At 39.8% G+C, this 12,986-nt stretch overlaps 1 protein-coding gene across 4 annotated transcripts in view; it reads left to right on the top strand.

Moving 5' to 3' along the window:
- Positions 1-10,885, top strand: part of pex6 (peroxisomal biogenesis factor 6) — a 37,629-nt gene extending 26,744 nt beyond the window's left edge. For 2 of the 4 annotated variants that reach the window (XM_001332616.10, XM_073937656.1), the window contains 5 exons: positions 1,262-1,370; positions 1,939-2,055; positions 2,922-2,999; positions 5,200-5,339; positions 7,919-10,885. In XM_001332616.10, the coding sequence (XP_001332652.6) occupies positions 1,262-1,370; positions 1,939-2,055; positions 2,922-2,999; positions 5,200-5,339; positions 7,919-8,055 (581 nt within the window). In that variant the 3' untranslated portion in view covers positions 8,056-10,885. Of the gene's footprint in view, positions 1-1,261; positions 1,371-1,938; positions 2,056-2,921; positions 3,000-5,199; positions 5,340-7,918 lie in introns of those variants that run through there. The other 2 variants (XR_012397962.1, XR_012397963.1) reach the window with 2 other exon arrangements.
- The last annotated feature ends 2,101 nt before the right edge of the window (positions 10,886-12,986 follow it).

Genomic DNA, 12,986 nt, shown 5'->3' with positions numbered 1-12,986 from the left:
CAAATAATCTTATTTAATAAAAATAATGAGAAACAGGATGATGATGAAAGGATAAAAGTTGATCCATGCTGAGATGGATTGGAAGGTAGAAATCCGAACCCTTCAATAGCTTCGAAGACTCTTTTTACCTGTTATAGGCTGTTTCTCAATATGCGTTTCTCAATATCGTGTTCTCGTGCAACTTCATCATCAGCTGCCTAAGTTCAGTTCCAATATTTAAGAACGCAAGTACGGAGGACGCGTGAAACTTCCCGGATGTGTTCTTGATTTTGAGGACGCACTGATGCAGAGTTGAGCAGCGAACTCGCTCTGGAAGTCCCAGAAGTCATTGCGACTTCAGGTGGGAAGCGCAGCATTTTAATTAGATTTATTATTAAAGTTCAAAGATATGACTTATTTACCTCAGGAGTTTCCCTAAATGAAATGGTGAAAGTAAACATTAACATGAACATCTTAATAAAGGAATAAACACATTAAGGGTGTTTGTTTGCTGAAATTCGTATTAAAATCTGTTTTATTTATATTGTGCAGAGTATATTGATAATGTTTTTATGCAAAGTATATATTTTGAAGAGGGGGGAAACAGTAAATCGTTGTATGAATGCTGTAGTGTTTAAATAATTTCCATTTAAAACGCGTGAATGTCATGTGACCATCAGGAAGAACGCAGCATCTCAATTCCTCAAAGAACACGTTCTCTGCCCTCGCGGTCTCCTGAGTTCGTTCTTCCGAGGACTCCTGGCAAGACCGTTTTCCGCAAGAACGCAAGTCTGTTCTCTGCGTTCTTGGAATTGAGAAACAGCCTTAGTGTTCAGAGAGACGCCATGCTGTGTTGCCAATCGTAATTCAAACAGGTGGTCCTTTAATCAATATTAGTGTTGGATTGTCTCCAGAACAAAGCACTGTTATACAATGACTTGCCTAATTACCCTAACTTTACCCTAATTACCCTAGTGAAGCCTTAAAGTGTCACTTCAAGCTGAATACTAGTGTCTTGAAGAATATCTAGTCTAATATTATGTGCTGTCATCATCACGAAGATATCAGTTCGTAGAAATGAGTTATTAAAACTGGGGAATACAAATATACAGGGGGCTAATAATTCTGCATTTAGCTGTAGATATAATGAGATCAGGAAAAACACATGAAGTGACCAGTCCCTTTGACATTGGCCTCCTCTTTCTGACCTCTCAACTGATTATCCCGATGTTTATTGCATTGCGCGTGTTAATATTTCTGTGTGTGTGTGTGTGTGTGTCAGTGTTCAGTAAGGCCAGAAGTGCGGCTCCCTGCATCATCTTTTTTGATGAACTGGACTCTTTGGCTCCTAATCGAGGACACAGTGGAGATTCGGGAGGAGTGATGGACAGGTGAGCTGGCTGTACGTACAGTTAGGTCGATAAATCTTGGGACATCGACACAATTCTAACAATTTTGGCTCTATACACCAACACCATGGATTTGAAATGAAACGAACAAGATGTGCTTAAACTGCAGACTGTCAGCTTTAATTTACGACTATTTACATCCAAATCAGGTGAACAGTGTAGGAATTACAGCAGTTTGCATATGTGCTTCCCACTTGTTAAAGGACCAAAAGTAACTGGACAGAACAGTTAATCCCAGTTTCTTTGCAAATCCTGTACTGTGGACATGTTTATATGTGTACTATAGAGACATGTTAATACACAGATGTCAATCAATTTGGTGGGCGGAGTAAATTGCACTTCTGCGTCACGTTGCACTAAGACTAAAAGTCACAGGGATTTGGATCCTATTTTAACATCCGGAATTTTTAATAAATAGACTTATTGTGTTAATATCACTCTAATATGACTGTGGACACACTATAACCACACACAGTTCTGTCTAAACAGCTTACAAAGACCTTTCATCACAGGTGCACTTAATAAATGAGCATTGCTGTTTTGTCTGCAGGGTTGTCTCGCAGCTTTTGGCAGAGCTGGATGGTCTTCATTCGTCTGGAGACGTCTTCGTGATTGGAGCAACTAATCGTCCAGATCTGCTGGACCAATCACTGCTCAGGCCCGGCAGGTAAACAAATGCTGATTGCGGATCCACAGCTTTTATTTGACCCTAAAGAATCTTTAATCCACTCATTTTACACTGAGTGCATTTGCGCCCACAGAACTGCCGCTCACTGAAAATTTCCTCTTTGTCGGAGCATTCTCTGTAAACCCTAGAGATGGTTGTGCGTGAAAATCCCAGTAGATCAGCAGTTTCTGAAATACTCAGAGCAGCCCGTCTGGCAGCAACAACCATGCCACGTTCAAAGTCACTTAAATCCCCTGACTTTCTCATTCTGATGCTCAGTTTGAACAGCAGCAGATCCTCTTGGCCATGTCTACATGCCTAAATGCATTGAGCTGCTGCCATGTGATTGGCTGATTCAACAAGCAGTTGGACAGGTGTACCTAATAAAGTGGCCGGTGAGCGTAATGTTGGTGCATTTGAACAAAACAGATTTATTAAACAGATATGTTTATTAAAATAATGTTTTAATCATTCAACATCTTTAGAAATAAAAAGATAATGCAATTAAATCAATGCAAAAAAATTGCAAACGTATTAACAAGATATGATTTTTGTTTCTCTTGAATTTCGCTCTTTTAAAATGTTTTATTTAATATTTTCCCCTAACATACATATGGGTGTACCCATTTTGGAGCGTCATCATGAATTGTTTTGTCAGATTAGCTCCAGATTTGGCTTCAGCATGGACTAAACTAATATATATATATATATATATATATGCAGTAATGTAATATTGTGAAGCTTCCTATAGAAAATACTCATGTAAATAAGAGAATTGTGAGGGGTGAACTCGTATATGTTGAGCGCTGTATATGCTAAAAGACAATGTAAAATGATTTGACCCCAGTTTTTGTCTTTATTTGCAGATTTGATAAGCTGGTGTATGTTGGTATAAATGAAGACCGAGAGTCGCAGCTTCAGGTTCTCAAGGCGATCTTACGCAAGTGAGTTTATACACCACCTCTTCAGATCCTCACACTCAGTCGCTTTTTTGTTCTTGATTATGAGTGGAATTTTAAAATAACCTCATCGCAGTTTATTGTGAATAACTATGTATGCCATGACTAAATATGCCAAAATTAAATGAGTTTTTCCTTAAAACAAGCAAAATAATCTGCCATCTCTGTAAACCAATAGCGTTCAGCTTAGGGTTGGGTATCGTTTGGGGTTATTTTGATACTGGTGCTAAATTGATACTTTTAAAATGGTACCAGTGCCTGAACCGATATTTTTGAGCCACAAAATTATGGTGGATGAATCTAGAAAACCTTTTTTATTTTTATTTTTTTACAAAAAATATATATTTTAACCTATATCAGGTGTGGCCAACCCTGTTCCTGGAGAGCCACGTTCCTGTAGATTTCAGCTGCTACCCATATCAAACACACCTGAACCAATTAATTAGGACCCGAACGCCACGTGATAATTATAGGCAGGTGTGTTTGATATGGGTTGCAACTGAAATCTGTAGGAAGGTTGCTCTCCAGGAACAGGGTTGGCCACCCCTGATCTATATCAATATATTTGATGGGACGATAGGCTTTTTGTTTTAACTTAATTTACTGCATTTTTCTGCGATGTGGATATTGCATATACCAGTGGTCCCCAACCACCGGGCCGCGGACCGTTAACAGTCTGTGGAACAATTGGTAACGGGCCACATAAGAAATCATAAATTATTTCTGTAGAAAATATTCCCCCCGCGACTTGGTTTCTTCCACTCACCCCCGCCATTTCACGTGAAATGGACTATGCCAAAATCCACCACGGAGCGGGAAGAAGGATCGTTAGAATATTGACCGGAGGTGCTCCTGTTTTCGCGATTGTCTTAGAACTTCCGATTCACTCGCCTAAATAATAAATATAATAAAAAATATAATTAAATAATAAACGGCAAAAAACGGTCAAACTACTTGCTCTACAAACAAATGTTTGCATGACTATACAGACCCAGTAGAATAATATAACAAGGAAATATCAGTTTACAACATCAAACCGCGAAACGAGCAGTTTTTAATGTCTGAAAATGAATGGAAGTGAATGAGACCGGAAGTCTCGTGCCAAAAAGATTCAAATGGCAGCGCCCACTCATCTGCGGAGAATAAGGTGAATAGCTCAGAGGTGGTTGTTGATAGTATAAAGTTATAAAACAGGTATAATAGAGTCCAAATGTGCAGAGCATTTAAGGATTGTGCATATATGTGTGCGTGCATCGCTAAATAAGTACCCGAAATCATTGCAATATGTATCTATGGAGTTTCACACAATCATACTCATTAGGGCTGTAACATGCCAATGCAGACATTTAATTGGGCTATACGGTTGTATTATTGTTAATAAGTTCGTCAGTTGAGATGTTTGGCACAGATGTTATGTATTTGATGCATATAAACCTTGATTGAAACATAATCAGACCGCGATAACCTGGTTTATTGACCTGGATGCTCGAGCGCAGCAGCTGTGTTCACGTGAAGACAGCCCCCCACCCCAGGTCCGTTTTAAAATTGACAACCGTTGACCGGTCCAGGGTGATAAAAAGGTTGGGGACCACTGGCATATGCTATTATTATCACAATGATTTTTCGATATATTTGCAGTTTAAGTTAAAAATATTAGAATGTTTCTGTCAAATATTTCCCACATGATGTTGAACAGATGCAGGAAATGTTCACAGTGTGTCTGATAATGTTTGTTCTTCTGGAGAAAGTCTTATTTGTTTTATTTGGGCTAGAATAAAAGCAGTTTTTAATTTTTTAAACACCATTTTAAGGTCAATGTTATTCACCCCTTTAAACTATATTTGTTTTGGATAGTCTACAGAACAAACCATCGTTATACAATAACTTGCCTAATTACCCTAACCTGCCTAGTTACCCTAATTACCCTAGTGAAGCCTTTACATGTCACTTTAAGCTGTATAGAAGTGTCTTGAAGAATATCTAGTCTAATATTATTTACTGTCATCATGACAAAGAGAAAATAAATCAGTTATTAGAGATGAGTTATTAAAACTAGTATGTTTAGAAGGTCTTCTCTTCCATAAACAGAAATTGTAAAAACATACAGGTGGGGGGCCAATAATTCTGCCTTCATCTGTACTTGTGCATCCCTAATAGAGACTCTGTGTTTGTGGTGTTGTGTCAGGTTTAAGGTGGATGCGAGTGTGTGTTTGTCTGATATTGTGGAGTCCTGTCCACCTCGGCTGACCGGAGCGGATCTGTACTCCCTCTGCTCAGACGCCATGATGTGCGCAGTCAAGAGGAAGATCTCGCGCATTACTGAAGGTGTGTGCTGCTCATGCAGTGTCATTCTGACTGTGGCTTAGCAGGTCAAGCTAAATGCCAAACGTTAAAGAAAAGGCCACAAACACTGTTTCTGCAACTCCTCAGAGCAATAAGCAGCGCTGGCTCATCAAATGTGGTGCTTCAGGAGTCTGTCAGCATAAATTGTGTGCATGAATTATGACATTTACATGCTCTAAATCAGATTTTGCTCATCTAATATTGTATAAAATTACCTGAAATTATATTTAGGGGCTGTGGGACATTTTGTCAAATATAATGAAATCAAGAATCTGGGATTTGTTTATTATTATTAAACGCTACAATAATAATGATCAATTTCATTCATTCATCGTTTTCTTTTCGGCTTAGTCCCCTTATTAATCTGGAGTCACCACAACGGATTGAACCACAAACTATTCAAGCATATGTTTTACGCAGCGGATGCCCTTCCAGCTGCAACCCATCACTGGGAAACATCCATACACACTTATGCACACTCATACACTACGGACAATTTAGCCTACTCAATTCACCTGTACCGCATGTGTTTGGTCTGTGGGGGAAACCGGAGCACCCGGAGGAAACCCACGCGAACGCAGGGAGAACATGCAAACTCCACACAGAAAAGCCAACTGGTCTAGCTGGGGGCTCGAACCAGCGACCTTCAGTTACCTTCAGCTTGTGTACCGTCAACTCTGTTATTATATTGTCGCCACTGCTATCTTCATTTCTGATATTTCATCTCTGGTATTGTCAACTCTACAATCCTCAACTCTGTTATTGTTAACTTGGGTATAGTCAACTTGTTATCACGTCTCATATCATTGTCTCTGTTATCGTCAACTTTTGTATCGTCAACTCTGTTATCTTTAACTCTGCTATCTTCAACTTTGGTATTGTCAACTGTCTTCTTCATCTTTGTTATTCTGAATTCTTATTGTTAACTCATTCTCGTCTCTGTTATCGTCAGCTCTGTTACTGTCAACTCTAATACAGTCAACGAATAATATCAACTCTGTTATCATCAATTCTGTTATCGTCAACTCTGTTATCATAAACTCCGTTACCGTCAACTCAGTTAACGTCAACTCTGTTATTGTCAACTCCGTTAATCGTCAACTCTGTTATCGTTAACTTGTATTGTTGCCTCTGTTATCCTCAATTCTGTTATCTTCAACTCTGTTATCTTCATCTCTGTTATTAAGAACTGTTATCGTTAACTCATTATGTCGTCTCCTTTATCATCAACTTCGTTATCTCTAACTCAGTTATTGTCAACTCCGTTATCGTCAACTCCATTATCGTCAACTCGTTTATCGTCAACTTATATTCTCGTCTCCGTTATCCTCAACTCCGTTATCGTCCACTCAGTTTTTCGTCAAATCCGTTATTGTTAACTCTTATTATAGCCTCTGTTATCCTCAATTCTGTAATCTTCAACTCTGTTATCTTCATCTCTGTTATTAAGAACTGTTATCGTTAACTCATAATATCGTCTCCGTTATTATCAACTTTGTTATCTCTAACTCAGTTATTGTCAACTCCATTATCGTCAACTCGTTTATCGTCAACTCATATTCTCGTCTCCGTTATCGTCCACTCAGTTTTTCGTCAACTCCGTTATCGTCAACTACATTATCGTTAACTCGTTTATCGTCAACTCATATTCTCATCTCCGTTATCCTCAACTCCGTTATCGTCCACTCAGTTTTTCGTCAAATCCGTTATCGTTAACTCGTATTATAGCCTCTGTTATCCTCAATTCTGTTATATTTAAGTCTGTTATCTTTATCTCTGTTTTTGTGAACTTGGTTATTGTTAACTCGTAATGTCATCTTCGTTATCATCAACTCTGTTAACTTTAACTCATATTGTCGCCTCTGTTATCCTCAATTTTGTTATATCCAAGTCTGTTATCTTCATCTCTGTTATCGTCAACTTTGTTATCGTCAACTCCGTTATCGTTAACTCGTATTGTTGCCTCTGTTATCCTCAATTCTGTTATCGTCAACTCCGTTATCTTCATGTTTGTTATCGTCAACTCTGTTATCGTCAACTTTGTTATCGTCAACTCCGTTATCGTTAACTCGTATTGTTGCCTCTGTTATCCTCAATTCTGTTATCGTCAACTCCGTTATCATCAACTCTGGTATTGTTAACTCATATTGTCACCCCTGTTAATCTCAACTCTGTTATTTTCATCGCTGGTCTCGCCATCTTATCATCGTTAACTCATATTTTAAGTTCTCATTCTTGAAACCATTGCATTTTTCTTCAAAATGTCCCTACATTTTTCTTAACTATGGTTGTAATTTAGTGTAAGGATGTGCAATATATTAAGAAAGCAACAGAAAAAGAGCATCTTCAGCACCTTTATTTGTGAAAAATTCAGAAGATCGAGATAAATAAACGTTAGCTTGTCATTTGTTAGTGTAATGACAAGTAAAAGCTTTGATGAAGCGCTGATCTGCTTGAGTAAAGGAGTCTTTCACAGTTTCTGCACTACTTTCATCGACTCTTTCTGTCTGTCTTTCGTGTGTGTGTGTGTGCTTGTGTGGCTGTCTGTGCGTGTGTTGCAGGTGTTGATTCGGAGCTCAGCTCTCTGACTCTGTGTTCCGAAGACTTCAGTGAGGCTCTCTCGGGCCTGCAGCCGTCCGTCTCTGAGCAGCAGATCAGCAGATATCAACTCCTCCAGCAGAAGCTCAGCAGCAGATGACCTCCAAAAGCACTCGGATCATCCCTCAGGTGTCCACGTCTGAATCGCAACCTAACCACATGCACTGTACAATGTACAACACATTCCCAAGTAATACTTGAAAGAGAAGCGATTAACTAAACACCCTTCCTGTTTGGTGGAAATAGTCTCATTTTACAGAGTCAAACTAGAGTTTTACCATTCAATTCAGTCAATCTCCGGGTCTAAACTTTTAGCTTAGCTTAGCATAAATCATTGAATTGGATTAGACCGTTAGCATCTCGCTCAAAAACGACCAGAGTTTTGATTATTTTACTATGTAAAGCATCAGTCTTGTCTCTCAAATATCTTCATGGGTGCAAGAATCGACTGAAGTTAGCTGTTTAGGCATTGCGTAATATCATTGCGCTGCTTTCAGTAATGTTTAGTGATACTCAGAATGAGACTATAGTCCCTCCTCTGGCCATTTCAGCGTAGGAACTAGCAACTTTTAAAGTTCAGTCAGTCTGAGTACACAGTGTAACGACAGAGGAGTCGAGCTTTAAACAGTAAAATGATCAAAACTCTGGTCATTTTTTAGCAAGATGCTAACGGTCTAATCCGATTCAATGATCTATGCTAAGCTAAGCTAAAAGTGCTCCTGCTATACCCAGAGAACAACTGAATTGATTAAAAAATGGTGATTTACCCTAAAAATAGTCGTAAAATGAGCCTACTTTCAAAAAAAATAAATGAATAAGTGTTCCTTTACGTCCGGCCCGCTCGTCTTTGCTTCATCCTGCGAGATGACCTTGCATCTTTCTTAATGGGTTTCATATTTAACACTTGTATGAGCTTTAAATTGATTAAATTTCTGATTTCTAACTAACACCGCAGCGACTCAATCTACAGAGAAACTGTGAATAGATGACAGCATTTGAGTGTTATATCTAAATCATAGGTGTTAAAGTCAGATCCTGGAGGGCCGCAGCTCTGCACAGTTTTGCTCCAACCCTATTTAAACACAGCTGATCCAAATAATAGGCTTATTTCACACGACCACCATTTTAAAGCATGAAAGCGACGCTGCTGTGGGAAGAAACCCGGAAGTATAGGACCAGCACTGTAAACGTTGCAGCAACACGCTGTGGACTCTAAACCTCCAGCTGCTGCAGAGATTTGGTGTAAACATCACTTTAATATCATTTAGTAAGTTTAATTTAAACAATTTAAAGCAGATTAGGCATCAAACAACATTATAGTCTCTTTAAGAGTATCCTTTTAGGCTTCAGTTCATGGTAGCAGGTAGGCACCGTGAGGATGCTTTACTGCTTCAGCCTACGTAACCTGGCGAGCGATAAAACCAACCCAGGCTCATTCTGTAAACGTAGTTCCGCGGACGTTTCTGGACACTGAATGATGTAGCCGGAGGTACGTATGGCTGCATTCATTTTTTAAGTGAACGCTACGGGGCGGTATGATGCCGTTCCTTTTGGCACTTATACCGGCTGACCGCTTACCTCCGTGTGGAGGGCTTTCCCGTCGCAACCGGTTTGTCCAGTTAGCTCGTCGTGTACGTCGGTGGACCTGAGACGCAGAGAGGAGCTGATGATGACGACCGGGTTCGAATTCAGGGAAGAGCAGTTCCAGAAATCGGGTAATACAAAAACAGAATCCAAAAAAATAAAGTGAACAAAATCATAACAGGGTGAGAATGAGGTGAAATCCGAAAACGTGGTAAAAATCAGGCGAGGGCTTTTGTTTTTCTCAATTGTTGGTTGGGTTTAGGGAAGTAAGCAGGTGCGCGGGTCATCCGGTAAAATTGGTTGGGTTTAGAGAAGGAGGAGAATGGGGTCAGTCGATTTGGCCGGTCGCCCTGTCAATCATTCAGCCAGTCAGACAGACGGTCGTTCGATAGCGGCCTCTGGTGGGTTTACAAGAGAACAGCACGTGCGCGACCGGCACTCACGAGAGACATGGGAAAAAGCACACACAGCGGCCTCTCGCAGATTCCCCAACACAAAAAAAAAACACCTCCCGGGACGTATTGTGCTGTCTCCAGAAACGTCCACTGGACTACGTTTTCAGAATGAGCCGGGGTTAAACCCCTACTCTCTTCAAAGGACATCCTGGAAATTTCAACAACCACAGAGAGTCAAGACCTCAGTTTAACGTCTCATTCGAAAGACGGTGCTTACTAAGCAGTATACAGTCCCCGTCACTATACTGGGGCATTAGGACCCACACAGGTTGAGCGCCCCCTGCTGGCCTCACTAACACCACTTCCGGCAGCAACCTAGCTTTCCCATGTAGTCTCCCATCCAGGTACTGACCGGGCGCAGCCCTGCTTAGCTTCAGCGGGCGACCATGTGAGAGTTGCAGAGAGCTAGCTGCCGGCAATTCCTGTGTTTCAATGCGACTCCAAGCGATACTTCCAGGTTTCATCCCACCTCGATTTCGCTGTGTTAAATGGCGGCTGCGTGAAATCAGTCTATGTTTTAAAGAGTCTTGAACACCTTGGTTAGTTGTGTTTGATTAGGTTTGGAGCAAAACTGCAGAGCTGCAGGACCTGACTTTGACACCTATGATCTGAAGTGAATTCATAAACTGGCATGCGTTGGTCACACTTTATATTAAGTTCTTCGTTTAAGATGATTGTGTTATTAATTGATTAATTTGCTATGCAAATGTATGTACGAGCTGATATCAGTGGTTTGATGCTGTTCTCATTTTATAAATGTGTAATTGCTGCTTCATTACGTGTATAACAAAAGACAAATGGGACGACTTAATCTAAAGTGTTACCTTGTTTATTCAAAGAAGTACTGAAAAGAACCTTAAAATCCTCTGGAAATAAATGCGATCTTCCACACACAGTCTATGCGTCTGCCTTTGACACGGTGGCTAAAGATACGAGACAAAATATGAACATGAAAGACGAAAAATTGCTCAAAAGAGAAAGTAAATGAGAAAGTTTCACACTGTGCGAGCCGATATTTTGACACGTGTTGCTAGAAGCAAGAGCAGATTGGTGAAGCTCATGAAGCCAGTCATTGTACACCCCAAACTCAGAAGAAGATTCAATCATTTGATGATGTGATATCTGACAAAACATCACGAAAGGATTTCTGCAATGGTTTTGCGCTCTATTACAGGCTGTCTGCGGGCGCTTAAGTATTAAAAGTCATTTGAGAGAAATTGACGTGCTTAATTTAAGTCTTAAATGCTATTTTAAAAGGTATTTAATTTTTTATCTGTGTGCTAAAGTTTGTTGTATTTAATCTACGAATATGAGGATGCTGTGCATAGATATTCACATTAGATGTCGCCTATGCTGCTGTTGTTGTGTATTGGAAGGAATGTGTCAATAGAGCCGCCATTTTGGTACAGGGTAGCGCTCCTTTGAAATTGAATGTGGAACCAAGGAGCAGTGGCGGACTGGCCATCTGCAGCCAGAGATATATACACATATGCAGTTAAAGTCAGAATTATTAGCCCCCCTGAATTATTTATTTTTTCCCTAATTTCTGTTTAACGGAGAGCAGATTTTTTTAACACATTTCTTATCATAACAGTTTTAATAACTCATCTCTAATAACTGATTTATTTTCTCTTTGTCATGATGACAGTAAATAATATTAGACTAGATATTCTTCAACACACTTCTGTACTGCTTAAAGTGACATTTAAAAGGCTTCACTAGGGTAATTAGGCAAGTTATTATGTAGCAATGGTTTGCTCTAACTTGTTGGACTATCGAAGGAAACTATAGCTTAAAGGTGCGAATAATTTTGTCCCTAAAATGGTGTATAAAAAATTAAAAACTGCTTTTATTTTGGCCGAAATAAAACAAATAAGACTTTCTCCAGAAGAAAAAATATTATCGGACATACTGTGAACATTTCCTTGCTCTAATAAACATAATTTGGAAAATATTTTAAAAAGAAGAAAAAAATTCAAAGGATAATAATAATTAATAATAATTCTGACTTCAACTGTATGCAGGGCTGGGTATCGAGTTCGATACTTTTTAAGCACCGACCAAATCGTTTCGATTCTAATGAGAATCGAAAAAATCATTTTTGTTCGGTACCAAATTTCGATACCTGGGGGTATAATCTTATCACCATCAGTGAGCTAGATTCCTGCGGCATCCTTAACATGCCCGAATCAAAAGCTGGTGATTGGCTGCAGCGAGGCTGTCTTGAAAATCAAAAGTTCACGGCGGTTACGCCCACTCGCCCAGATCTTGTCAAATGTGAGGCTGTAATGTGTACACGATTTAAAGCACAGCATAGATTTAGCGCAAACGATGTTTAAGAGATCAAAAATGTGGCCTACATTATGCAAAGATTGCCGACAAAGAGCGAGTGTTTGTGTGCATGTGAATGTATTATCCTCCCTCCCTGTTAAATTTGGTCTAATCCCTGTGCGGAAACACATCTCCTCCTTTCACTTCCAGTTCTAACGAAGGGAGTGATTCGTTTGTAGATGAATCTTCGTTATGAACACAATGTAAATTATCTAGATTCCTGCGCCTCGATGTGCATATCCACTTTTCTGATCTATCGTTATCCTGTTAACGTGCTGAAGTTTATTTATAAACTAATTTGGAGAGGATCATGTGCTTATGATTGATCACAGCCGGTCCTGCATTCTCCAATTTATGATTGACCAATCAGATGATTCCTAAGCCACTATAAATACCCTCAGTTCCATATCACAGACATCTTCATTTTGAAGAATCCCCCTCCCACCCCTACTCCTCCTCCTTTCATAGATGGGTGGCCTAGTGGTTTGCCTCACAGCAAGAACGTCACTGGTTCTAGTCCTTACCCAGCCAGTTGACGTTTCTGTTTACACGTTCTCCCCGTGCTCATGTGGGTTTCCCCCTGGGTTTCCTCCCACCATCCAAAAACATGCAGCTTAAGTCAATTAACTAATCCAAATCAGCACCATAGACATGTTCCTAG

The sequence above is a fragment of the Danio rerio genome, chromosome 22 (assembly GCF_049306965.1).
Source record: "Danio rerio strain Tuebingen ecotype United States chromosome 22, GRCz12tu, whole genome shotgun sequence".
Taxonomy (NCBI): domain Eukaryota; kingdom Metazoa; phylum Chordata; class Actinopteri; order Cypriniformes; family Danionidae; genus Danio; species Danio rerio.
Note: the sequence above shows the minus strand (reverse complement) of the source record. Positions and strands in the feature narration are given on the sequence as shown.